Source organism: Taeniopygia guttata, chromosome 13 (assembly GCF_048771995.1).
Source record: "Taeniopygia guttata chromosome 13, bTaeGut7.mat, whole genome shotgun sequence".
In the NCBI taxonomy this organism is placed as follows: domain Eukaryota; kingdom Metazoa; phylum Chordata; class Aves; order Passeriformes; family Estrildidae; genus Taeniopygia; species Taeniopygia guttata.
Window position 1 is genome coordinate 9,313,208 of NC_133038.1, and position 27,297 is coordinate 9,340,504.

The 27,297-nt window shown below is 53.7% G+C and overlaps 1 protein-coding gene across 1 annotated transcript; it reads left to right on the plus strand.

The window, feature by feature from the left end:
* Positions 1-2,902: 2,902 nt before the first annotated feature.
* Positions 2,903-27,297, plus strand: ADRB2 (adrenoceptor beta 2). The gene is made up of 2 exons (XM_030283917.4): positions 2,903-4,242; positions 24,069-27,297. The coding sequence occupies exons 1-2, from the start codon at positions 3,069-3,071 to the stop codon at positions 24,101-24,103; spliced, it is 1,209 nt and encodes a 402-aa protein (XP_030139777.4). The 5' UTR covers positions 2,903-3,068; the 3' UTR covers positions 24,104-27,297.

A 27,297-nucleotide genomic window follows, 5' to 3' on the forward strand; every position in this document is an offset into this window, starting at 1 on the left:
AAAATTCAAACTGAACTGTGTCCATAACATCTCTGAAGTTTGGTATTATATTTGTTCCAATATGAAGCCTCGAACCTGATGGAAATCTAATAATTACTCAAAAGCACAGGTAAAGTCATGCAAACCTCACAGCCAGTGAGACTTGGGGTGATGGAATTTATTTTTATGTCAGGCAAATTCCTTCCTTTTCTTAGAACCTGTGGTCACTTGTCCAACTCACTGAGGGCTACAGCTGTGTTGTCAAAGACAAAAATTATCTCAAGCCCACCCAAAAAGGTGAGCAAAGATTGCCAGAGAGAAAATCAAGGGAGAAAACCAAGGAACAAAAATCAGCCTTGCCCTCCTTCCTCCAGCACAGACTCTTGTCCAAAGCCCAGGCTGAGATTTCTTTGAACAGAGTACCAGAAAGACAAAATATTGAGCTGGAGACGGGGCTGGCTGATCCCTGCACCCTGGGCACAGAGCTCCAGAGTCCTGGAGCTGCCTCTGGAGAGGGATTGCAGAGCCAGGGCTGCCTTGGGTAAAGAACTCCTTGTTGCAAAGCAGAGAACTCACCTTTGCCTCCATCAGAGCAGCAGTTTCCCACCACATCCCCAAATCTGCTTCTGCTCCTGCCAGGACCCAGCGCTGCCCGCAAGGCTGAACATCTGTAGGATGAACATCCTTATGTTTATTAGGAGAGGGGACTTAATTCTTTAGGAATGCTTGGATTTGGTGCCCAGCAAACTCACCTGGTCACTACCTGACACCTCGAGTGCTTCCTAGAGCTGTCACATCAGCTCTTACCAAAAAAAGGGGAACAGGGAGCTGAGGATGAGGTGTAGTTCCCACTATTTCTGCTTTTCCTCCTGTTTTTTCTTTCCCACTACTGCATTTCCTCCACATCCCTGCTTTCCCAGGAGCTTTTGGCCGTGTTTTCCCTGCAAGGTGAGCGCTGCTGGCCTGGGGCAGAGGGTGGGAATGGATATTGCAGCCAGCTGGGCTCCCCGAGCCCCTGTGGGCCACAGCCCTGCTGGGCTGAGATCTGTGAATGCCACAAACTGAACCCAGCAGGTCCCAGCTCTGCCTGGGTGTGTGTGTAGGGAGGGATGGCCCCGTTTGCCTTATTTATCTTAGGGGCAGGGGAAGCTCCAGGTAATCAGCTCAGATCAGGAGCTCCTCCCAGGGTCCCTGCTTTGCCAGATGCCTGCAGTGGGAGGGGGGGTGACTTCTGCACCTCCTGTTCCTTGTCCCTTCGTTTTTCAGCCTCTGAAGTGTGTGGATGCAGAGGTGGAGTGTGGGAAGAGGGGGAAGCCGCGGGTTCAGGGCAAGACAGACACTTCATAACTGCCTTTAATCTGGTTTCCTGATTCCAGTACCTCATCTGCCCCTCTGGTTTAAACCACAAAACTTCCTCCCTTCCCTATAGATATCGCCAGCACAGCCAGGGCATGACATGGGCACCCAGCAGGCTGTGGTGTGGGGCAGTGGGGCAGAGACAGCCAGAAGTGGGGAACCTGGCCCTGGCACCCCAGTACTGCAGGAAAAATGAGGCAGAATCATGTAAACGCATCAGAACCCAAGAGCTGATGAGTTTCACGTAAGATTCACCATTGATAAGTATTTAATTACACTTACAAATTACTCCTGCTGACAAAGGCAGGAGTCTGGCACTGCCTGTGCCATGGGAAGGCCACAGAGTTGCATCCAACCAGGGATCAACCTGCAGCTGCTGCTGGTGGCATTGGGGTAATCTGGGTGAAAAGAATTCTTTATTTTCTCCCTTTCTGTGGGTCAGGGCAGTTTTAGAACCACAGCTTTCAGCTGTCCCCTCTGAAAGCAGCCAGGGCCAGCAAAGTGAGACGGGTCTCTGGGAAAGCAGTGCTGCTTCAGAGGGATGGCAGAAATGAAACTCCAGAGGCAGCGTTTTATCTCCTGTCAGGCTAAAAGGAAGTTTCCAGGATTCCTTAGCTCTTGTTTAGCCAGTTTGTTTGTTTTGGAGGGGAGTGCTTGTGATAGTGTCTGACTCTGACCATGTGCCTGGCTGCAGCGTGGCCACAGTGTGCAATGGTCACTCCCTGCCTGGCCAGGGGTCACTCCCTGCCTGGCCAGTGGTCATTCCCTGCCTGGCCAGGGTCACTCCCTGCCTGGCCAGTGCTCCCAGGACAGTTAAGGGCTGTCTCTACCCTTGGGCAGCTCTGGGATTTCTGTGGCTGCTTCACTTGGATGCACCCCACAGCTGAGGAGCAGCAAGAGCACCGAGCTGGGGACTGGCAGGGATGGGGACCCGGGTGACATCCTGCCACGAGGTGCCACCAACGCCAGTGGGATGCCAGGGGTTCTCCACCGCCGGGAGCCCCAGCGTCGTCCGGATTTTCCTGGCGCTGTGCGTCCTGCTGAGCACACGGGGGGCACGGGTGGGGTGGGGACACCGTGGGGGGACATCGGTGACGCGGGGAGCGCACTGCGGGCAGAAGGCGCAGGGACACGGTGGTGCGTGGAGCACATCCCGGGGTGGGGACGGGAGAGCATCGCGGGGAAGGGGGACGGGAGAACCCCGCGGGGAAGGGGAGCCCGTGGTGAGCGCACCCCGGGGTGGGGACGGGAGAACCCCGCGGGGAAGGGGGACGGGAGAACCCCGCGGGGAAGGGGAGCCCGTGGTGAGCGCACCCCGAGGCGGGGACGGGAGAGAATCGCGGGGAAGGGGGACAGGAGAACCCCGCGGGGAAGGGAAGCGCGCACGGAGCGGGACGAGCCCGCGGGGTGCGGGGATGCGGCCGGCGGGGCGGGGACACGCGTGGGGCAGGCGGGGGTGGCCGCGGGGTGCGGGGGGGCCCGGGGTGCGGTGCCGGCTGCCATTGGCTGCGGCGGGCTGATGTCACGGGCTGCTGTCACTTAAAAAGCTCCGCGGCGCCTAACGGGCTGGGACACGGGCTGGGACACGGGCTGGGACACGGCCGGGACGGGACGGGAGCGGTGCCGGGTGCCCCAGCGCAGCGGCCCCGCACCTGTCCCGCACCTGTCCCGCACCTGTCCCGCACCGGTCCCGCACCGAGCCCCCCCCGCCGCCCCGGGGCTGTCGCCGGGCCATGGCCGCGGCGGGGACGGAGCTGCCCGGTGGCAACGCCAGCGCCAACCAGAGCGCCGCCGACCCCACGGTGTCGCGGGACGTGTGGATGGTGGGCATGGGCATCCTGATGTCGGTGATCGTGCTGGCCATCGTCTTCGGCAACGTGCTGGTGATCACGGCCATCGCCCGCTTCCAGCGCCTGCAGACTGTCACCAACTACTTCATCACCTCGCTGGCCTGCGCCGACCTGGTCATGGGGCTGGCCGTGGTGCCCTTCGGCGCCTGCCACATCATCATGGAGATGTGGAAGTTTGGGAACTTCTGGTGTGAGTTCTGGACCTCTTTGGACGTGCTGTGCGTCACGGCCAGCATCGAGACCCTGTGCGTCATCGCCGTGGACCGGTACTTCGCCATCACCTCCCCGTTCAAGTACCAGAGCCTGCTGACCAAGGGCAAGGCGCGCGTGGTCATCCTGGTGGTGTGGGTGGTGTCGGGCCTGACCTCCTTCCTGCCCATCCAGATGCACTGGTACCGGGCAGACCACGAGGACGCCATCCGCTGCTACCAGAACGAGATGTGCTGCGACTTCTTCACCAACCAAGCCTACGCCATCGCCTCCTCCATCATCTCCTTCTACCTGCCCCTCGTCGTCATGGTCTTCGTGTACGCCAGGGTCTTCCAGGTGGCCAAGAAGCAGCTGCAGAAGATAGACAGGAGCGAGGGCAGGTTTCACACCCAGAACAAGGAGCAGGAGCAGAAAGGGGGAGCCGGGCACCGCCGCTCCTCCAAGTTCTTCTTGAAGGAGCACAAGGCCCTCAAAACCCTGGGCATCATCATGGGCACCTTCACGCTGTGCTGGCTGCCCTTCTTCATCGTCAACATCGTGCACGTCATCCAGGACAACATCATTCCCAAGTACCTGTACATCCTCTTGAACTGGCTGGGCTACGTCAACTCTGCCTTCAACCCCCTGATCTACTGCCGGAGCCCCGACTTCAGGTACGCCTTCCAGGAGCTGCTGTGCCTGCGCAGGTCCGCCCTCAAGATGTACGCCAATGGCTACTCCAACAGCAACGGCAGGAGCGACTACAACGAGGAGGACAACGGCTACCCCCTGGCCCCGGATAAATCCTGCGACTTGCTCTGCGAGGAGGGCTCCTTCCCTCGCCCCGAGGACTTTTTGCACGGCAAAGGTACTGTGCCCGGCGGGGAGGGTGCTGGGGGCTCGGGCGGGGGTTGCACAGAGTAGCCTTTCCAAGGAAAATCAACCTCCTTTCATAACAAGAGTGGTTCTTTTTTAGAGAGCGCCTAAAACAGCTGCAAGAAACCCCAAACTCAAACTCTGCAAAGCGGGGCTGGCCCCTGTCAGGGTGGAGGGGCTGCTGGCAGCCCCCCCGGTTTGGGGCACGACGCGGGGGTCCCTTAGCGGGGTGGGGGACGCCAGGCTGTGCAGAATGCTCGTCCCCGGAGGGACTTTCTGGCCGTGACCGGGACTGAGCTGGCCTGGGACTGAACTACCTCATGAACTTGCTGGGAGCTGGGAGCGGGGCTGGACCCCCTGCCCCGGTGGGACTGCTCCCGGTCCCCCTGTCACACGGTCCCCCTGTCACACCCCGCTGGTGGCTGTGGGAGCCCTCCAGGCCAGGAGGGCACCTGGGGCAGGGGTGGCAGGATTGTCCAGCCCGGGGCACTTTGCGGAGATGGCAAAACCCCTGAATTTGATCTGCGACGAACCAGCGGGGAAGGGATGCAGGCAGCGGGGCAGGCTCGGGGCTGGCTGCCGGCATGGGACAGTCTGATCACCGCCCAGAAACTGCGAATGCTCTGTGGGGTTTTGTTTTGCCGAGTGCTACAGGACTTTCTGCAGGGAAAAAAAAAAAAATAAATAAACGGAGCGTTTGCCTAGAATGTGAGCCTGTGACTGTGGGACTCAGGAATGTGGCACTGGGAAGTCGGGTGACACGCGGCTACAATCACAGCCCAGCCAAAAGCTCGTAAAGCGCCGGGTTTGTTTAACTGCGAGGCTCAGATGACAGCGAGCCCGGGGAGGTGGGACGGGAGGAGGTTTGGATTTTCCGCGGCACGGCTGCAGGTCGCTGGGGCTGGGTGTGGAGGGGGGTTTATCCCGTGTGCCAGGCTCTGCCAGGTGTCCCCGCGACAGGACAGGACAGGAGAGTCCCTACCTGGAGGGGGACAGCGATTTGGGCTGGGGGCGCACCCCGATGCCAGAAGGGTGTGCAGTGCGGGGTTCTTTCAGGAATACTCGGGAAAGGGGCAGGAAAAGCCGCTCCCGGGACTTCTCGGGCCGTGGTGTCCCGGGGAATGCTCGGGGATGCTCGGGCGTGCGGAGTCCCCGCATTTCCACGAGCTCTCCCCGCACCACGTTGATGTTGGTGTTGGTGTTGGTGTTGGTGTTGCTGTTGGTGCTGGTGTTGGTGGCGTTTTTGGCTCGCTCCGTGCTCAGTTTGGGGGTGTGGGGGTCTCTGGGTGCCCAGGACACCCGGGTAGGTGGCGAGTGGCCAGCCCGGGGCTGAGTGCCGATGCAGGAGGAGGCAGAGCGGCTTTGCGGCAGCGCCGTGCCCCGTCCCGGAGCAGCCGGAGGAGCCGGGGCTGGGGCGGGGGTGGAGCGGGTTTCTGGTTACCGACACCCCCGGCCGTGCCCGTGTGGCCTTGGCTGCTCTGAGGACTCGCCCCGAGCTCTGGTGCCGGCAGGGCTGGAGGGGAAGCCCCCAGGATGGGCAGGGAGCACGGGGGGTGTCAGCGTGGAGCTCCAGGGTAAAACGCGGGGTCCGGGAATTCCTGCTGCTCCTTTTCCCAAAATCTGCTGGGAAGGAGGAGCAGCCCTAAGAGCCCTCTCCTCCCCAAGTGTCACTGACTCGGCTCCTGTTGCACCGAGCGGGGCCAGGGAATGTGGCCGGGCCGGGAGCCCTTCCGTGCCCTCCGGGCTGGCTCGGGAGGGATGCCAGCCGTGCCCCGGTGCCCGGCACGGGAAGGGTGCAGTGACACGGTGAAGGGATGCCAGCCGTGCCCCGGTGTGCCCGGCACGGGAAGGGTGCGGTGACACGGTGACACTTCGTGGCCGCAGGGCAGCCCCCAGATAAGAGGGGTGCTCTTGGTGTAGCAACACTACTCAGTGTAGGAACACTACTCAGTGTAGGAACACACTCAGTGTAGGAATACACCTATACACCTGGTGTAGGAACACAGTGTAGGAACACAGTTGGTGTAGGAACTCTACTCAGTGTAGGAACACACTCGGTGTAGGAACTTGGTGTAGGAGCACTGCTCAGTGTAGGTACAGACTCGGTGTAGGAACACACTTGGTGTAGGAACACACTCGGTACACGTACACACTCAGTGTAGGAACACAGTGTAGGAACACAGTTGGTGTAGGAACACTACTCAGTGTAGGAACACACTCGGTGTAGGAACACAGTGTAGGAACACACTCAGTATAGGACCACAATGTAGAAACACAGTGTAGGTGCCCACTCAGTGCAGGTGCACACGGTGCAGGTACACAGTGCAGGTGCATACTTGGTGCAAGTACACACCCAATGAAGGTGCACAGTCGGTGCAGATACACCTACTCGGTGTAGGTGCACACTGGGTGTAGGAGCACAGTGTAGGTACAGTCAATGTAGGAACACACTCAGTGTAGGTACACAGTGCAGGTGCACACTCAGTGCAGGTGCAAATTCTGTGTAGGCACACCTACTCAGTGTAGGTGCACACTCAGTGCAGGCACACCTCCTCGGTGTAGGTGCACACTCAGTGCAGGCACTCAGTCTGGAGCTGCAGATGCAATTAGCTCCGTGCAGGCTGTGATCATTAAGCAGCACTCCAGAGAAATGAGAATTAACCTCTGGATTGCAGCGATCAATATCTCTGCCTTGCTTTATCTCCTGTATTTTGGCTCCTGCCAGTCGCTCTGTTCTACCGTGGGCAGGATTCTGTTCTGCCCAGGCGCTGTGGCTTTGAGGGTGGCGAGGGCACAGAGGTGCCCTGCAGTGATGGGGGGTCAGGGCAGCCCCCAGCAGGCTCCAGTTCTCACCAGTTGGAGGCAGGACCCTCTGGCACAGAGAATTCCTATGCCCAGGTCTCTGCTGTGGGTTGTATTTTCACCATGATGAATTATTTGCATTTTAGGAGCACTTGTAGAGCAGGATTTGTTGTCCAAATAATTGTTCTCTTTTTTTGGCTTCCTCTTCTTACTTCAAATATTGTGGCTGTGGGTAGCCAAAGCTGAGAGATGAGCAAGTGATTATTTGCAGAACTACTCCAGCACCCAGAGCACGTGGGTGTGGAAGGGACAGGGAATTTTAGGCTGTTTGCTCTGGACAAATGACCTCGGTACTGCAAAGCTCAGCTGCACTGCCAGGAAACCTCAAGCTTGCAGTGGAGTCTGGGTGTAGAAGAAGTGATTTCTTTCCTCTAAGGCAACATTACTAAAACTGGTGAAATATAAACCGTGCAGTTCTGGGGGCAGCTGGAATCAAAAGAGAGAAATAGTGGAGGAGAAAATATTATGGCACCACCAAAGCCAAACCTTTCCATGATTAAAAAAAAAAAAAAAAACAACTTTGCCATGTTAAAATATTTTGTATTAAAAAGTTTTATAGACACGTTCAAAAATGGAGCACTGAAGTCAGGAGTTGCTGTTTAAATTGGATTTTAGGATTTTACACTGGCAGAGTTGGCTCAGGTTAAACACATCTGATAAAACACACGGTGGTGACTTCATTGGAGGGAAATCAGTGCCAAACATGAAATTCTTCCTGCAAACAGAGCAGGCTAAAGCAAACGCTGTGCTGCTGGTTTGTGCCACTGCCACAGAGGAGGGGACACAGAGGGGACACAAACCCCAGGTGCTGCTGTGCACTGCTTTTATCCACTTTGGCCAAACAGATTGGTTTTGTTTTTAAAGTCTTGGTGGAGTGAACGTCAAAAACACAGCTTGGGTGCTGTTACAGGATCCTGCCCTGCCTGTGGCTCCTGCCTGTGACTGGGGCAGCTGCAGTTTCCAGGCCAGGGCTGTCTTTGCTCCATTCCCAGGACAGAAAGCTGCTGGGTTACACAGTCCTTCGCCCCCTGGGAGCATCCCTGGCTCTCTGGGCAGCCAGGGCTGGAAATGCTGCTTGCTGTGCCACTGGGGAGATGTGGAAGTGAACAGGGAGGAGGGAAAAGGGTCTGGGTGCAGATCCCCACCTGGAAATGTGGCTTGAGTGCCTTTTTAGGACTGGCTCTTCCCAAAGTGCCTCATAGCCCAAATTGTTCAGCAATTCCTGCATTCCAGCTCTGCCCACACGTGCATCTTGCCTGTCCTGGGGTGTCAGGGCTGTGCCTGCCCCAGCCTTACCCTGGCTGACCCATTGTTTGGTAACTCCTGCAGTGGGAACAGGACCCAGAGTGGTTCTGCAGGTGCAGGGGAGCACAGAGGGGACAGGCAGTGCCACTCTGGGCCCCTGAGGTCCGTGTTCTGCAGGGTGAGGGCTCCTTTCCTCCCTGTTTTCACACTTTGCTTGCTCTCTCTGCTCCGTGACCACCTCGGCATCTCCTTCCTGTGCAAAAAAAATCTCTTCCAGTGTGAAAGCTTGGCTCTCTCTGATACTCCAACCCAGCAGCTCCAGCATTTCTCCCCCTTGTTCTACTTTTATTGGAGCTCTTCTGAAAGCAAACACCAGCGCTCATCTCTCTTGCTGGGGGCAGAGAGAGCATTTTGCAATGAGCACACAGCCCGGGCCGTGAGGGTGCTGGCACTTGGCTGTACCCCCACATCAACACATTTCTGTGGGGCACCAGCTGCACCCACAGCAGCCTGGAGATGCTTTTTGTCATATTGCAGAGCGGGGCAGGAATATTCCAGCAGCACTGGCTCCTGGGAGATGCTGACCCTGTGGAACAACCTCTCCCCATCATAGCCTGGTGTTTGCCTGGCACAGACAAAGCCCAGCCAGCTCCCCTGGGGTTTTAGGGACACAGCCCAGCTCTAGACAGAGCTGGAAGTGGAGTTTGCACAGCTTGGAAGGCGATTCTCTCTCCTGGAGTGTTGTAAGAGCAGGACACAACCCCCATCTCCCTGGATCTGGCAGCTGGAATTGCTGAATCAAGCACAGTATTTAAAGGGACACTGAGATTTTTTAAACTTTCTCCATCATGAAAAAAAAGTGGATTTGCTGCTTCTCCATGCATGCAATTTCAGTTTTCCCATTTTCTCTATGACATCCAGCTGTATTTCTGTGCAATATTGCCAGTGCCAGGGAGAGTGGATTGGGAAATATTCACTTGTTTCCTGTCCTTGGTAAGGTCATTTTTGCACAAGTGCACATATAAATACATGTCTGCATGTCTATATCCATTATCTATATACAGCACACATAGAGTTTTACCTAAACAAGGAAATGTAAAGGGTTTGCTGTGCCAGGTAAGAGCAGAGATGAAGATCTGTATGTTCAAAACTCCAAGTATTTATTGACTGATGTGTTTAAATAAAGAGGATTTATGATATTTATGCTGTAGTCAAGTGTCCTTGCTTAAAGCCATTTCTCCCATATTTCCCCAGTGAATCCTTCAGGGCTCATTAAAGAAAACCAACACCTCAAGGAGCAGGGAGGAAACACAGTGTGGACAAAAACTTCCTTAATTTATCTTTTTGCTTTGAGCCCTGGCAGTGGGGAGGGGGTTGTGATAAAGGAAGGTGATGAGGAGGCTTGTCCTGCAAGAATGGCGTGGCAGCAGCAGAGTTTGGGGAACTTCTGTCTGCCCCAGGTTGCTTCATCTTGGAAAAGCTCCTGAGGTGTTTCTTTGGAGAGGTCCCAACCTCCTGACCTGTCCTCTGCTGTCCCTCCTGCTCCAGGTGGGGGTGAGGAAAGAACAGGGGTGATGCCAGCCCAGAATGTTACAGTGATGAGGATTTTGTGTCCTTTGTGCCACTAAAGCCCAGGATGAAGCCTTGTCAGCAGAGAACATCGTGCCCAGCACATTTTGAGGCTTCTCCTTTCCAGAAACAACAGCAGGGAATTTTGTAGCTGGGACAGGGAGAGATTGCACCAGGCACTTCCTGCCAAATATAACAATTTGTGCTTTCAAGGGATAGACAGCCCCAGCCATGGCTGACTGCAGGAAGGAAAAATCAGTCAGAACTTCAACATCTGTGGGGGAGCAGCAGCTGCCACCCCCCTTTCCCCATTCCTGTTGAAACAGGACATTCCTGACAGGGAATATTTCACCTGGAAAGGTGGCAGGGCTTGAGAGGGGCTCAGAGCCAGTCCTTCTCTCCCCTGAGGATGCCAGCAGCCCCTCCTGGCTCTGATCCTCCAGGAATGCCAAAGGAAAGGCCTTGGGGAGCCACTGGCAGAGCCTGGGGGCACAGCTCCACATCCAGGGGATCTCCCAGCCCTAAAATCAGGCTCAGGGTGGTTCAGGCTCTGCAGCCTCAGCCAGGCCTGAGAAATGCATAAACAGCAAATGGCCTCAGGGGAGGCCCTGCCAAGTCCTTTTTCCCCTCATGTAAATATTTTTTCCTCTTAAGTGTATGTGAGTGTGAAAAACCTCTCCTTAATATTTTTTTTTTGTTTTTCCTCCCTGGCTGAAGGAAAGGCTTGCTCATCCCTGGGTGGGAACAGCTTCATCTTGATATTTTGCAGCTGAAGCAAGAATCACGCTGCTGAAAAAATATCTTCTCACCCCCAAAGCCATGCTGGAATCAGATTGAATGATGCCTGTCAGGACATGACCTCCTTGGTGCCTGTTGGATGGAGGTCCCATGGGACAGAAAATAGTGAGGCAGCCTTGGAGAGGGCTTCAGAAGCAGTGCAAAATATCCCTGGGGTTACAGGATTCCAAATCCTGAAAGTCCCACCCTGTTGTATTGGATATGTGAGTGGAAATGTGTGGCATTTTTTTCTGAGAAAAACTGGAGACCTAAATAAGTTTCTTGCTGTCTGGCCTTGAAATCAAACCGAACAGAAGAAAAAACTGGGTCCCCTGGGCTAAACCTGGATCCCCTGGGCTAAACCTGGATCCCCTGGGCTAAACCTGGATCTCCTGGGCTAAACCTGGATCCCCTGGGGTAAACCTGAATGCTCTGAGCTAAACCTGGATCCCCTGGGTTAAACCTGGATCCCCTGGGCCAAACCTGGGTTCTCTGGGCTAAACCTGGGTCCTCTGGGCCAAACCTGGATCCCCTGAGCTAAACCTGGATCTCCTGGGCTGGGGGAGGCCTCAGCAGAGCCCAAATCCTGCCCTGAGGCTCTGACACCAGAGGGGCTCATGTCCTCCTTTAGAGAGCCAAGAAAATCCCTGTGGCACTGAGGCCAAGGGGAGCTCAGAGGGCAGGGAAGGGGAAAGCACAACCACAGGGAGAAGGTTTGTGTTTCTGTGCAGGGTCAGTGTTTAAAACAGGGTCTGTGTTTAAAACAGGGTCTGTGTTTCTGTGCAGGGTCTGTGTTTAAAACAGGGTCTGTGTTTCTGTGCAGGGTCTGTGTTTCAGGATATGATCTCTGTTTCAGGGCAGGATCTCTGTTTAAGTACAGGGTCTGTGTTTCAGGGTAGACTCTCTGTTTCAGGATATGGTCTGTGTTTTAGGACAAGGTCTGTGTTTCTGTGCAGGGTCTGTGTTTCTGTTCAGGATTTGTGTTTCTGTGCAGGATTTGTGTTTCTGTGCAGGCTCTCTGTTTCAGGACAGGCTCTCTGTTTCAGGACAAGGTCTCCATTTCAGGACAGGCTCTCTGTTAAAGAACAGGCAGTCTGGCTGGTGCCTCTGCCCTCCCACCTTGGCCGTTCCCATCTGCTCCCGGAGGTTTGGGAGACGATTGCTGCCTCTGGAAGGAGCAGTAGCTTTGCTTCCTTCTGGGAGCTGCGCTGCTGCCTGCCAAGGCAGGGCTGGGAGGGCGTGGAGCAGACGTTCCTGTCCTTCTGGGGCCGGGGATGCCTTTGGGGTGAGTGTGTGACAGGTATGGAGACAGACCAGGACAGCCGCCCTGTGCCCTGCCTGGCCTCGCTGGCCAGGAGGTGGGAATGGGGAACCACAGAACCACTGAGGTTGGGAACACTCCTCAGGGAATCCAGCCCAGCCTCTGAGCACTTTGCCAGCCAGAAGAGGTGAAGGGGTGTGGGAATCCAGGGCTTCCCTCTGGCTGCCCTGGCAGGTCTGGGACCCTGGCAGGGGTCAGGAACCCCCCTGGACAGAGCCCCCAGAGACACTGGCTGTGATCTCTGTCCATGGAGAGGAGTTTTCAATCTTACAGGATGAATTACCAGCTCTGAGTGTTTGATATCAGTAATAATTAAGTGTGGCACAGGTGCAAAAGTAAAATTTTCGGATTCTAGATTAGGGGTCCAAAGGGGACAAGATGGAGGAAATTGGGTGTGCCTTGTCCTTTTTCTCCTTCTTCATGCCCTCCATGTTTCACTGTGGTGTTGGCATTTTTCTGTTGGTTCAGGCTGGGGACACACTGTCCAACGTAGGTGACAGATATTGGCACGTTATTGTAAATCCAACACAGGTAGTTTGTGGTATTTAATGTCTGTACCATCCCACTGAGGGCAGAGCCCCACACGCTGCCCTGCAGGACAGAGCTGCGGCAGGGCAGCAGAACATGTTAGAGATAAACAGAATAAACAACCTTGAAACAGCACAGATTAATTATGGCTTCTGCTTTGGCAGCGGGGCAGAAAGACAGAGACTTTCTATAATTTCAGAATCATCAATACCCACAGATTCCGACAAAGGGGAAACGGGGTTTTCCCAGCTGAAGGGCTGTGGGAAGGGGCTGGGTGCCTGGGATGCTGCTGGGCTTTGGCATCAGCGTCGCTCCCAGGAGCTTTGCTGGTCTTAATTTGCTCTTTATTTGTCATCCTGAGGTGTCCACAGTGCCAGCCAGGAGCTGTGGTTTGTTTGGAAAGGACAGGTCAGCGTTGTCACCTCTGCTGGCGTGTCCATCACGCAGCTTTCCCCAGGGCTGTGGCCCTGGGAACACGAGCTGTCACTGCCACTTGGCTGAGGTGGCTGATCCATGGGCAGCCCCAGAGGATGAGGGGAGGCACCCACAGCTCACTGTGCCCCAGGGAATTCCAGACTTCCCATGGGAAATTGGAGACCCACAGGATGGGCAGGACCCTGGCTGGATTAGGGCTGTAAACCATGGTCCAAATGTCCATTTTTCAATGGGAAACTTGTGAAAAGAGATCCTTCGTTAATAATGGAATAGGTTTTTCTTCCCCTGAAGAAAGACCACCTTGATTAGGCATTGCAATATTCAAATGATTTGCAAAATGCGTTGTGGAGTGGCAGGAAGAGAGAAACGCAGCGTGAAGGTGTCACCGTGGTGACAAACAGCAGGGCCCAGATTAGAAACGAGTCTGTGCCCTGGTGAGTCACAGCCCAGCCCAGCCCGTGCCACCTGCCACTGCCGCCTGCCAGGACCTGCCACTGCCGCCTGACAGGACCTGCCACTGCCGCCTGACAGGACCTGCCACTGCCACCCTACCAGGACCTTCCACTGCCCTCTGCTAGGATCTGCCACTGCCACCCTACCAGGACCTGCCACTGCCACCCTACCAGGACCTGCCACTGCCGCCTGCCAGGACCTGCCACTGCCACCCTACCAGGACCTGCCACTGCCACCCTACCAGGACCTGCCACTGCCCTGCCAGGACCTGCCAGTGCATAAACCCTTCTCTTCCTCTGCCACTTCTGAGGGTGGCTGTGAGACAATGAGATCTCCCAGATCACCGAGGGGATGAGACAGAGCTGGACCCAAAAACCCTTCACTCCAAACGTGCAATCCCTGCCTGGCAGCAGTAAAAAGCCATTTTATGTTGTATTTTTTTAGGGTGAAACCCTTCTCTTCCTCTGCCACTTCCGAGAATGGCTGTAGGACAAGGAGATCTTCCAGATCACTGAGGGGATGACACTCAGAGCTGGGCCCCCAAAACCCTTCACTCCAAACGTGCAATCCCTGCTTGGCAGCAGCAAAAAGCCATTTTACGTTGTATTTTTTTTTAGTCTTGAGTAATCCTAAGGTAAAAGTGGCTGCAGCCCCTGCCAGCGTGTTCCATCACCTTAAGCACCTGCTGAAATGCCTTCTCCTCCCCTCGGGGTGATTCAGCCGCGGCTGCAGAAGGCGATTGCATCAATGCAAACGAACAGAGAGTCGCAGGCTGACCGTGGTGGTTTCTGTACAAATACAATTCTAGAAACAGCCAAGCCAGGTCCCCACTCGAGGACATAAATCCCCCGTGGGTTTAGCCAGGAGTTCCAGTTCCTTGTTGTTGCAATTCATAAGAGAAATGTATTCGTTCCAGGAGGGATTCTCTGCTCTAGTGCAGAGCCAGGGATGGTTTATCCTGCTCAGAAGTGGCCTGGGAGATTTTCAGGGTGTGTCGTTGCAGAAGGAAGGGGTGTCCACTTCTTCCCTGGATAAAAGAGTTTGGGACCAGCCAGAGGGACATCACCTCCTAAATCTGTGTGTCCTGAGAAACCAGAGGGACATCACCTCCTAAATCTGTGTCTCCTGCCAAACCAGAGGGACATCACCTCCTAAACCTGTGTCTCCTGCCAAACCAGAGGGACATCACCTCCTAAATCTGTGTCTCCTGCCAAACCAGAGGGACATCACCTAAACCTGTGTCTCCTGCCCCGCTTCTCCCCACAGGAATCCTCACCCCACCCACGGCTCCTTCAAAGGAAGGCGATGGGGAAAGTGAGCACTTTGTTGTTAATAACAGAGACAATCTGGAGATGAGCTGCTGAGGGATTAAAAGGCTGCTGGACTGGTTTTGGAGGTGAGAATAATGGAGCTGAAGAAATGTGTGGAGCTGGATAAATCCCACCCGCTGCTCCTTTCATCTTCCTTACATGGAATTTGTTAAAGTTTGGCTTCCAGTAATTTATGGGAAGCTCAGTTATCATTCCCACACTCCTCTTGCTGATTTCTGTGCATAGAAATCACTCTCTTACTGCACAGCACAGGGTTTTTTGGCCACTTTATGTGATACTGAGCCCTGCTCTGTCCTCCTGCCTCTGCAGTGAGCACTGGAATCACAGGGTCAGGTGTGGAGGAACCAGACAATGTCACCCAGCTCTGTAAAAAGCTTGGGTCCTTCAGATTTCACCGTTATCATAACTATGAAGCTGATTTAAAATAAAACATGCCTGAAAATCTCCAATTTCAGATGCTCAGAGGGCTGCAGATGAGCCCCTTGAACACTCCTCCCATCCCTGCACAAGGCTTTGCACCACCCATTCTCAAATGAGGTTTCAGGTGACAGCTGCACTTCTCAACCTTCCTAAACAGGAGGGAAATTACAATAAATAAGCGACCAAAAAGAAAACCTCGTGTCCCCTCAGCATCCCACCCCTGCATTTCTGCACATTCCTGCACTTTTCCTTCTGCAAGCAGCGTCTGGCTCGTTCCCAGCCCCTCTCCGGGGGTCAGGAGGACAGGCTGGGCTTTCTGCTGTGCTGTGAGCTGGGATTTGCCCTGGGAAGGGTGGACAAGACAACCCCAAGCTCCAGAAGCTGCTGCTGGTGGGGGCATGGAGGAAAGGCCACATCCATCAAGTGCAGCAGGTCACCGTGACTGAAACCATGAGCTCACCAACCAGCCCAGCTCCACCCCGCAGGGAAAGCTTTTTATATCTCCCTGGCAGATGCCAACCATGTGCTCAGTCCCTGCAGAGGGGCTGCCCAGGGAGCAGAACAGGAGAACCCGGCTGAGCCGCCCTGGTGCTGTCAGCAGTGGGAGCTGGGCTATGGAAAACTGCGTTTGCACTTTGCAGGCTGTGTTTGCCCAGGTGTGATGGGCAAACAGCCCTGGCTGTTGTGTCTGCCTGTGATAGCATCAGCGCCCTGCTGCCAGCCCAGCTCTGCCAGCCCAACCAAAGCTTGCTGTGAGCCCAGCCCTGCTGGAGCCTTTTCCACACAGCTTTAGTGTGGCCAGCACATTTCTCTCCCTCGCAGGATATTTCATAGAGGTGCACAGAGAGAAATGAAAGAGAAAACAATTTCTATTTCTGCTCCTTGTTTTTCCTATGTGGAATGTGTTTGGAGAATTGTTTACCTGGGGTGATGCTTGGTTGGATTCTGGTGAGGATTGTTTGAGCCTGGTGGCCAATCCAACCCAACTCAATCCAACCCAACACAACCCAACACAATCCAATCCAATCCAACGCAATCCAATGCAACCCAATCCAATCCAGTCCAGTCCAATCCAATCCAATCCAATCCAATCCAATCCAATCCAATCCAATCCAATCCAATCCAATCCAATCCAATCCAATCCAATCCAATCCAATCCAACGCAATCCAATGCAACCCAATCCAATCCAGTCCAATCCAATCCAATCCAATCCAATCCAATCCAATCCAATCCAATCCAATCCAATCCAATCCAATCCAATCCAATCCAATCCAATCCAATCCAATCCAATCCAATCCAACCCAATCCATTCCAATCCAATCCAATCCAATCCAATCCAATCCAATCCAATCCAATCCAATTCAATCCAACCCAATCCAACCCACCCAGGGCTGGGCTCTCAGAGAGGGTCACAAGTTGTGTTAGAGTCAGAGAAAGTAGTGTGTAGTTTTAGTATCCTCCTTTTATATAGTATATTAATGTATTTTAGCATAGTTATACAAAAGAAATCATTCAGCCTTCTGAATTGAGTAGACATCAGCATTTCTTCCCATTGGGTTCACCTGCATTTACAATAGCTTTAGCCCTGGGAGTGTTCACCAGGCTTGGCACTACTCCTGTGCTCCACCCTTTGATGTGGGTGAGAACGATCAGGGGGGAAAAAAAATCGGGTTTTACTCTCAGCCAGTAGCAGCTGCTGCTGAGTGAGCGATTGCCCGAGGAGATTTTGGGAATGAGGTTGAAGCTCTGGAGCTTCAACTCCAGAAACAGTTGGAAACAGCTGGAAACAGTTGGAAAGAAACAGTTAGTGGGGATGTGTTGTACAAGAGGCCAGCTGGGGCTCTGTCCCTCTCCCTGCCCCGTGTAATTGTGCATTTCTGACCTGCTTGTCACTGATTTAATGGGATGGAAGATCTGGGAGACGCCCCAGGAGCAGCATCCTCCAAAATCCGAGTGCAGGAATTGCCACTTCTGCTCCTCCAGGCTGAAATAAATGTGTTTGCTCTGGGGTTACTTCTGTGGGAAGTGAGAAACGGGGGCAGTTTGAATCCATGGAGTTCTGGGAGGAGGGGATGGGGAGGAGAGCTGATGGCTGCTCCACCCTGGGCAGAGAATTTCTGAGGGGCAGAACACGCTGTTCAGTCTTCAAAAGATTTTCTTCTTGCCCTCAGGTGGGAGACAGCAGCATGAGCAGATGGAGAGGATATCCCTGGTTTTTGTGGTAGGAAGCAAACCCCTGGCTGAGCACTCATTTACCAGGCACTGTTGGACTTCCTAAAATAAAAATCCTTCTGCATTTCCCCGTGACGCTGAGATATTTTGCATAAAACAATCAAACTGACCACCCCAAGTCCGTTTACAAGTTTTCCAAGCAATCCTCGGAGCAGTGGGAGGAATTCAGAGTCCAGAGCTGAATTCCACAAGCGATGATGTGATTCCGGGGAAGGATTTTCACTGCTGGAATCCAAACATCCACAAACGCTGCTTTCTGAAAATGTGGGATGTTTTTGGTGAAGATCCCCTCCAGGCATTCACAGGCACCTGCTGATAATCCCACTTCTGTCAGGTCCCTGGCTCTTTCCCATCTGGAGGATCATTGCCTGCTGTTTTCTTGAGAGGAGTTGGTGGTGTCTCCGTGCTTTTGACATTCCATGGCCTGCTGAGCTTGGCACACAGCAGTGCTCCTCCCTCTGTGTTCCACAGGGCTGCAGGAACTGGGAGAGAACCCTGGAGATCATCCCAAGATCCCACCAGAATCCCCTGCAGGGAGAGCAGCTTGCTCAGAGCTCTGAGCATGGATTGTGGCAAGAGGGAGCTGAAATTCCATCTCAGATCTTTGTGAGGAGTCCAGAGGCAGGTGGAGAATCCAAAATTTCATCCCAGATCTTTGTGAGGAGTCCAGAGGCAGGTGGAGGAAAGAATTCAAAATTCCATCCCAGATCTTTGTGAGGAGTCCAGAGGCAGGTGGAGAATCCAAAATTCCATCTCAGATATTTGTGAGGAGTCCAGAGGCAGGTGGAGGAGAGAATTCAAAATTCCATCCCAGATCTTGCTTTGTGAGGAGACCACAGGCAGGTGGAGAGTTCAAAATTCCATCCCAGATCTTGCTTTGTGAAGAGCACACAGGCAGGAGGAGGAGGGGATCTCTTGTTCCTACAGGGAGAAGGTTGTTCTGCTAATTTTTAACTTGTTTGGCTTGGGTTTAAGCCCTGTGTTAGCTGGAATATCTGCAGAGGAAATTGGGTGTCAGCCAGGCTTAGGGACAAGTCTACACTCTGCTGGCATCACACCAAGAAAAGGAAATTACAGTGCCACAAAGCAAGGGGAGAACATTGCCTGCATTGGTTTTGGTGGGATATTGGGATGAAATCCTTCCCTGGGAGGGCTGCCCCATCCCTGGCAGTGCCCAAGGCCAGGCTGGATGGGGCTTGGAGAAACCTGGGACAGTGGAAGGTGCTCCTGTGTCCCTGCCATGGCAGGGGTGGCACTGGGTGATCTTCAGTTTCCTTCCAGCCCCAGTCATTCCATGATTCTGTCCCTGGTCCCTGCTCCCTCTGTTGGGAACAACATTCACTCTGTTCAATGATAAAAAAAACCCCACGAGACCCAAAGCAAATCGTATCCTTCCACTTCCCAAAATGGAACAGAAGAAAAAACTCCCCAGAAAAGGTGGGAGAAGGGAAGGAGAGGGAAAGAGCTTTTAAAATCCTGTTGCTTTGCAGCTGTTCCCATCCTGGCTGCTTCCCAGAGGTACTTGGATGATCTTCTGCCTGGAAAAATAGAAGTCCTTCAAGCCCACCATTTGATGGGGACATTATTTCTCAGCAAAGGAGATGAAAATCCAGGTTTGGGGTTTAGGAATGGAGCTGCACCACTGTGGGAGCCAGGGATCTTCACTCAGGTAGATTTGAGTGATATCCCAGTGCTGGGAGATCCTTCAGGAGGGGCTTAGGGGCACAGAGGACTTGGATCTTCAGAGAAGTTTGATACCACAGCCAGCAAGTGGGTATGTGGAGTTAATGGGGTGGCTGGCTCGTGGAGGAGGCTGGATGTGTGCTAAGAACTAACTGGGAATTTGTGTCCCAGCTTGACTTTGTGGCTGCTGGACCAAAAGCCCAGTGGGGCTGTGCTGGGCTTGGCACAGTAAACTGGAAGGGATGAGCTGGAATTTCTCCTTTCCTCGATAAAAGTGATCATAAACCAGAATAAATCTGGGACTGGGACACTCTGGGGTTATTGTTTATGCTACACCTTGGCTTTTTACAGGCATTCACAGGTTTTCCTTTTCCCTTGAGCTGTGCAGGGACACCTGCTGGTTCTCTCCTGTTGCTGTGCCCCAGGATTCCTCTCACACCCTGCACTGGGAGCAGATGCTGTTTAAATGTTCTGGGAGGAGCTGTTGGCAAATGGGGGATGACAGGTTGCAGAAACAGGATAAAATAGCAGGAGTTTCCCAGGAAAGCTCGGGGAGGCAGCAAAGGAAAGGAGGGACAGTCTGGAGAGGAGCTGTGCCAGGCTTGACTGGGTTGTGAGACCCCTGTGGAGGTGCAGACGGTGCAGGGCAAGGCTGGCAGATTTTCCTGGTTCCCGGAGGGCTGGAGCAGGAAATTCTGTCTTGCTCTGCCCTCATTCCACCCTGAATCCTTGGATTGCTTGGGGAGGAGCTGCTCAGTTGCCTGCAGAGAGCTCCATGTCCGTGGACATTCAGCTCCCATGGAGATTTCACAGGGTACAGGGTTCAAATGGAGTGAAGCAAATATAAAATTTATGGAATCAGAGATTCCCAGAACGTCTGGGCTGGAAGAGACCTTAAAAATCATCTCATTCCATCCCTGCCATGGGCAGGGACAGCTTCTACTACCCCAGGGGGCTCCAAGTCTCATCCAGCCTGGCCTTGGGGACTTCCAGGGATCCAGGGGCAGCCACAGCTGCTCTGGGCACCCTGTGCCAGGGTCTGCCACCCTCCCAGGGAAGGATTTCTCCCCAACATCCCATCTAACCCTATTTCCTTTCAGTTTGAAGCCATTCCCCACGTCCTGTCACTGCTGCCCCCGCTGATTTGCAAAACCAGTTAGTGCAAAGCACTAAGACAATCCACAGGGAATTTATTTTTTTCCTCTTCATCCTCTCCTTGACCCCTTGGGAAATGTCCCATGGGAGCCATTTCAAGCTCCTGCCGTGACTGTGTGGGCAACAATCCATTCCCATTGACTGGAAAGGGAATTCTGCCTTTCTCATCAGCTCTTCATCCTGTGCAATGGCTGTCCTTGAGCCTGGGATTAATTAGGACTAATGACCAAAAACATCATCATCAGGCTTCCACCTCTCCTAGGACTGTCCTGAACCAAAAGGAGGGAACGTAAAGGAGTGAATTCCAGCTGGGAAGTTGTTAACAAGGCTGTGCATCCCTCGCTTTGTGGGACGTGGCTGATTCATCCTGCTGAATCCAAGATTCCCACAGGTGAACAGGCACCACTCAGGACCAGAGGCTGCAAGGTTTCCCTTGGCCAACTTCTGTTTTGAATATTAAGCTTTGCCTTGTGAACCTTGAGGAATTCATCTCCCAGGGCAGAGGAAATGTTGGAAGGGGTCAGGCGTGCTGTGCTCTGTCTGTGTCACTGGGAGCAGCCAGCAGCGTTCCAGGACACATCTGATTTTGTGCTTTTACGAGGCAGATGTTTGGGAGAAGGGCTGTGCTGTTTATTCGAGCTGCCATCTCCCAGCCCTCCTCCCTCGCGCGCGCTCGGGGCCCATAAATAAAGATTCTTGGGATTCTGCGGCCCTTTGGACAGCCCTGCCTTCCATCAGGGCCTGGACACGCTGCAGACCCCGCTCCCCCTGCACCTCACTTTTACAGGGGAATAAATCAGTCAGGGCTAAATCCTCTCCCAGTGACACGAGGATAAATCCGGGATGGCCGCGCTGGCGTCAGCGCCGCGGTGGAATTGCGAAGGGGAGTTTGATTCCTTGATTTTTGGAATGGTGCTGCTGGTTTGCTGCAAAAGAGCTTGGGCTCAGCGTGTCCTGGGACTGAGCAGCAAGGCAGGGTTTGCTGACAGCAGAGCAATTCCATGGATTTTGCTGGAATTATTCACAGAATTCACAGAATCACCGGTTTGGAAGAGACCTTCATGATCATCGAGTCCAATCCCGGCCCCAACACCTGAACTCAACCCAGGGTGTTAATCCTCTCTTGTTCTTCTAGGTTTTCCCACTTTTTTTTTTTTAAAGGACTGGAAGTGAAGGAATGTAAAAGAAGTGCTGGCCCCTCTCTGCTGTGGCTCCAGCCTGCAGCCTGTGGGTTTAAGCACTCTGTGGAAATTCTTTTGAATATTAATAATTATGGATATGAAGTGGATATTTCCTCTTGAAGCTGTAGGGTTCCTCAAACAACTCTAAAGAGACTTTGCAAAGGAGTGCCTGGAATTCTGCTGGCTGATTTTAGGGAAGCTGGAGAGCCCAGTGGTCACCTCAGGGTCCACCAGCCTTGCCACTGGACACGGGGTGATTTACACCGCTCTGCTGGTGGCACCTGGCTGATCTTAATTGTTCATAAATGACTTTTTTAATGGCTCAATTGGGTTGCCCAGGGTTTCAAGGTTCAGGAGAAGCACCAGGTGACCTGGAGGTGCCACCAAGCAGGATGTGGGGTCAGCAGCTCAGGCTGGACCTGCTGAGAGCCACCTGGAGGTGCCCATGGAGGTGCAGTGAGAGGTGCAGAGTCGTTCACACTGTCCAGTTTTCCAGTTTTGTTCCCGCTGAATGACTCCGCTCACAGTGGAGTTTGCCAGGAGGGAATCCAAACTGGGATATTGCCATGGAAACTGGAGATCGGGTGGGAAGCTGATCCAGTGGGGCAGCAGGATGAAGGCTTTGGACTTATATCTCCTGTCAGACTGTGTGGAACACCACAAACCCTTTATTGTGATCATCTTGTGGTGAGATACCCAGAAACATCAACTTCCTTTGTTTTCCTGGGAAAAACCAAACCAGGATCTCAGCCCCTGGAGGGATGGGGGTGATCTGTGACAATGAGCAGCACCACTATAATGAGCAAAACTCTCTAATTACAACAGCAGCAATTAAACCCCAGAGGTGAGGGATGCAGAGATGGCGACACAACCACACTGAGCTCTGTGGCTCCATTTCCTGAACACAGAAATGGAATTATTTTGGAGTATCCCCTTTTCCTTCCCACTTGATCCCCACCAGTGGCTTTGCCCTGGGAGCTCCAGGGAAGGTTCGGGTTTCCTTGGAAGCTGACAGGCACCATCTGTAGGATTGCTGTCGGAATCTGAGGTATTGATAATTCTGAGATTGTAGAAAGTCTCTGTCTGTCAGTCCCCTGCCAAAGCAGAAGCCATAATTGGTCTGTGCTGGTTTCAAGGTTGTTTATTCTGTTTATCTCTAACATGTTCTGCTGCCCTGCCGCAGCTCTGTCCTGCAGGGCAGCGTGTGGGGCTCTGCCCTCAGTGGGATGGTACAAACATTAAATACCAGAAACTACCTGTGCTGGATTTACAATAACGTGCCAATATCTGTCACCTACGTTGGACAGTGTGTCCCCAGCCTGAACCAACAGAAAAATGCCAACACCACAGTGAAACATGGAGGGCATGAAGAAGGAGAAAAAGGACAAGACACACCCAATTCCTCCATCTTGTCCCCTTTGAACCCCTAATCTAGAAACCTAAAATTTTACTTTTGCACCCGTGTCACACTTAATTATTACTGATATCAAACACTCAGAGCTGGTAATTGATCCTGTAAGATTGAAAACTCTTTTCCATGGCCAGAGATCACAGCCAGTGTCTCTGGGGGCTCTGTCCAGGGGGGTTCCTGACCCCTGCCAGGGTCCCAGGGCAGCCAGAGGGATGCTCTGGATTCCCACAGATTGCTGCAGGAGAGGCCTCGGGCTCCCAGCTGATGAAAAAGGGCAGAGGAGCTTCACTCGAGTTTCCAGATTTGTTCTGGAAAAACTCCAGCGTGCTCAGCATTCCTCAGTGCACAGAGCCACGGCTTTCACCATCCATCCTTCACGTCTGGGTGGATTGTCCACCCTGGACAAACTGCTGCTCCTTGGTCTCCTGGGGGAATGCTGCCCGTGGAAATTGCTGGAACTGCAGAGCCGGGGTTATTTCGCACAGGGATTTTCTAAAGAGCTCATAATCCCCAAAATTTCCAGTTTTCCTCAGGAACTGTAGGGACAGGACAAGGGGGAATGGCTTCAAATCGAGAGAGAGGAGTTTGAGGTGGGATATTGGGAAGAAATTCTTCTCCAGCAGGGTGGGGAGGCCCTGGCACAGCTTGGGGAGGAGGAAGGAAGGGAAGCAGGGAGCAAGGAAGGAAGGAAGGAGGGATAAACACACTTTGCAGGGCAGATGGAGTACAAATAATGTTTTTAAAGAGATGCTGGCAAGGGACACTGGTGCAAATCATCCCTGTCACGTTGGAACTTCATCCTTGATTTGCACAAGAAGTACAACTCCAGTTTGGATACCCAGAATTCTTCAGAGAGAGGCATTGTGTTCCCAAAGAACAGATATGTGTTTGTTTGGTTTTTTTTTCCCTCTCTGCAGATCCATTTTGGCTTTAAAGCTGTTTTCTTCTCCTACACACCCAGATGATAATCTTTTACATGTCCTTATTAAAAAATATCACTTCCAGAAAATAAAAAACACTGGCATATTCTGTACTTGTTTCTTTCTCTATCTCTGAATTAATTTCCCATTTTTTCATCTGACTTGTCAGTCATTACATATCTCCACAATCAAGGAAAGAGGTTTAATCTCTCTCCTGGCTTTGGCATCCGAACCCCTCCTCTATCCCAACCTCGCTGTGCTAAATTAATGCTGTTTTCCCTTTTTCCCCCCCAGAGATCCCTGGATGCCCAGGAATGGTGGAGAGCTGAACGAGCCAGCCTGTGTTCCTCACCACCAGAGCTCGTGAGGGCTCTGCAGAGATGGAGTGGGAGCACGGCCTCGCTCCCCGAGCTGGGGGATGCTGTGGGAAGCAAAGCTCCTCATCCCAACCCATCACCCACCACGCAGCACCTCCAGGAGAAGCTGGGCAAGGACAACCAAGGGACCAGGAGAGGCTCGGAGAGCCTTGGAGGACACCAAGAAGCCGCAGGAACTGGAGGAGGGGATGTGCAAACCCTGACAAAGGTGCTGAGGGTTTTTTCCCCCCCGTGGAAAAGCCTTTCCCAAAGGGAGCACCAGGCCCACGTGTGGTCTCCAGCTGGTTTGGAAGAGGCACAGGCAGGTCTCAGGGCCAGCTGAGGAGCCCAGCAGGACGTGCCCATGGCAGCCTGGCCACGGGCTGGGTGGGGATCCAGGTGAAACAGGAATCGGTGCAAGACCAAGAGGGGGGAGCATGGAAGATTCCTTGGATTTGTTCTGTGCTTGTTTCTCCTTCTGGTGTCTTCTCTGTCTACCTCTTCTCCTCTAGAGAGCACGGGGGGCCCTGACTGTCACAAAGGAGCAGGAGGATTGGCACAGGACAGGAATGTGGCCTTTGTTCTCTCCTTGCTCCAAAAAAATCTCCAACTCTCCTGCCTGGACCTCAGCTACTGGAAAGGCTGGGACCTGGCAATGCTGTTCCTTGCAGGAAATCACATTTTAGCAGGACCAGCCACTTTGGGAGGCAGGATTTCCCACCTGAGGCTCAGACCGTGACAGAACATCCATCCCCCTCCTGCAGCTGTGGGAAGGAGCACGCTCAGCTCCTGACTTTGGATGGTGGAAAGTCAATGAAGCGGAGAAAGAGATGGAGTTACAGCCTCAGGCAGCAAACAGCAGGACAAACTGTGTAAAAAATGTGCTGGACTGGCAGGTGGTGGCCCAGTGGTCACTGAGCTGCTGCCAGAGCTGGGCAGGACGTGCTGGTACCGAACTGTGGGAGCCCCATCTCAGAGCTTCCCTCTCGGCCTTCCAGCTGCAGAACCCTTCCCTCCGTGCAATCCTATTTATTTATTTATTATCTCGCCGCTTGATGTGAAGCTGCTACAGGAGCCCCCTCCCCACAGCCAGCCAGGCCTGTGTGAGGGGCAGGACACAGGGACACCTCCCACCACACCAGGAGTGACCTCCAGGTGAAGGTGTCCCGCTGTGCTGGGCGGGTTGGACTTGGTGGGGTCTTCAAGGTTCCTTCCGAGCAAACTCACTGTGGTTCTGTAAAATCTGGAAAGGATGTGGCACCCCTGGGAGTGCCCAAGGATGGGTGGATGGAGCTCTGAGCAGCCTGGGATGGTGGAAGGTGTCCCTGCCCATGAAAACAAAAACACTGGCATATTCTCTACTTGTTCCTTTCTCTAGCTCTGAATTAATTTCCCATTTTGTCATCTGACTTGTCAGTCAGATGTGGTCTTCAAGGTTCCTTCTGAGCAAACTCACTCTGTGGTTCTGTAAGATCTGGAAAGGATGTGGCACCCCTGGAAGTGCCCAAGGATGCACAGATGGAGCTCTGGGCAGCCTGGGATGGTGGAAGGTGACCCTGCCCATGGTGAGGGGTAGAACTGGCTGAGCTCTAAGGTACTTCCATTCCCGGATTCTGTGGGCAGGGGGTGGGCACACAAGGGAAGAGGAAAAGCTGAGACCAGAAGTGTGCCTGGGGGGAGGATGCAGTGTGGATCTCTCAAGGCAGAGCTTTTTTGGGGAGGACAGAGGCTGCAGAGCTCAGCAGTGCCCCTCTATCCCGGCTCTGTGTGCAGGGCCATGGGAGCTGCTCACCTGGGTGCCCTGCTGCTCTCCCACAGCTTTCAGGATGCCCTGAAATCCCTTGCACAGCTCCCAGCTGCCCTAGGAGAACCTGATTTCTCCCTTCCCCCTGAAGAGCCCTGCCAGGGTTTAGGCCAAACCTGCTGAAGGGAGATATTTCCCAACAAAATCCTGCTCCTCAGAAGATTCCTGGCTGGCTCCAGCCCCTTGTTCTGTACGGGAAACACACTCCTTGGGGTTGTTTGCAGCTTAGGGATGGGGCTGTGGCAGTTCTCTTTCTCCCCAGTCCCTGATGGGCGAGAGCAGGAGCAGGGAGAGAAAGGGTGAACTTCAATCCTTTGCCAGCCCAAAAGCAGGGACCTGCCTGGCAGAGCTGGCCAAAATCCACCTGCCTGCTCTCCTCCAGGGTGTTCCAGGGGTTCCATTCCCTGTTGGATCTATTTCTGATTTCCCTGACCCCGGGGATATCGTGCTGTCCCCTGGGAGGTGGCTCCGTGCTCCCCAGCAGGAGCTGCTGGGAGTTTTCCACCTGCGTTTTCTCCTGGCAGCTTCATTCCATCTTCCCTCGTGCTGCTCCTCAAGCACCTGCTGCTCCCCTTCTCCTGCCACTTGACCAGGGCTCCTTTTGCCCTTCCAAGACCTCCCTGGGCCCTGATTGCTGCCACTGCCTGTCCTGGCACAGGATGAGCCTGGTCACCAGTGAGGAATCCAACCCCACCCCTGGAGCAGCCCCTGGCAGTGCCCAGCTGCTGCTCCCTCCCTCCTTTGGGGCGCAGGGAAGGGGCAAACGGAGCCAAAACGGATCAGTGTTGGCACCGAGCACTCGTGTCCCAAAATATCAGGAAGAAATCCTTCCCTGTGAGGGTGGTGAGGCCCTGGAATGGATTTCCCAGAAAAGCTGTGGCTGCCTCATCCCTGGAATGATGAGGTTGGGCTTGGAGCCACCTGGGATAGTGGAAGATGTCCCTGCCATGGCAGGGTGGGAATTAAATGATCTTTAATGAATTAAATGATCTTTAATGAATGAAATGATCTCTAATGTCCCTCCCAACCCAAACCCTCTGTGATCCCGTGGGGAGCAATCCATGGCACGGCCAAGGCCCAGCTCAGCAAAGCCCAGCCTGAGCTCGGGCAGTGGGGATGCTCCAGTATCCCTGTGGAGATGTACTGGGAGCGTGTGGGGAGTGGGAACTGTGCTCTGCCCTGCCTGGGAATCCCACCATGGGCTGGAGCTGCAGCTGACACCCCAGCAGAGCTGCAGGGAGCTGGGGGCAGGCAGGGAGCTGGCCTGGGGAGCTCTGGGTGCTGCTGGAGCACCCCGGGGAGGGTCACAGCTCTGCTCCTGTCAAAGAACAAATTGTTCCAATGAATAAAGAATGGAAAGTGC

Coding starts and splice junctions, on each gene's coding strand:
- ADRB2 (XM_030283917.4), top strand. CDS start 3,069: ATGGCCGCGGCGGGGACGGAGCTGCCCGGTGGCAACGCCAGCGCCAAC. Junction 4,243..24,068: donor GGACTTTTTGCACGGCAAAG/GTACTGTGCCCG, acceptor TTTCCCCCCCAG/AGATCCCTGGATGCCCAGGA.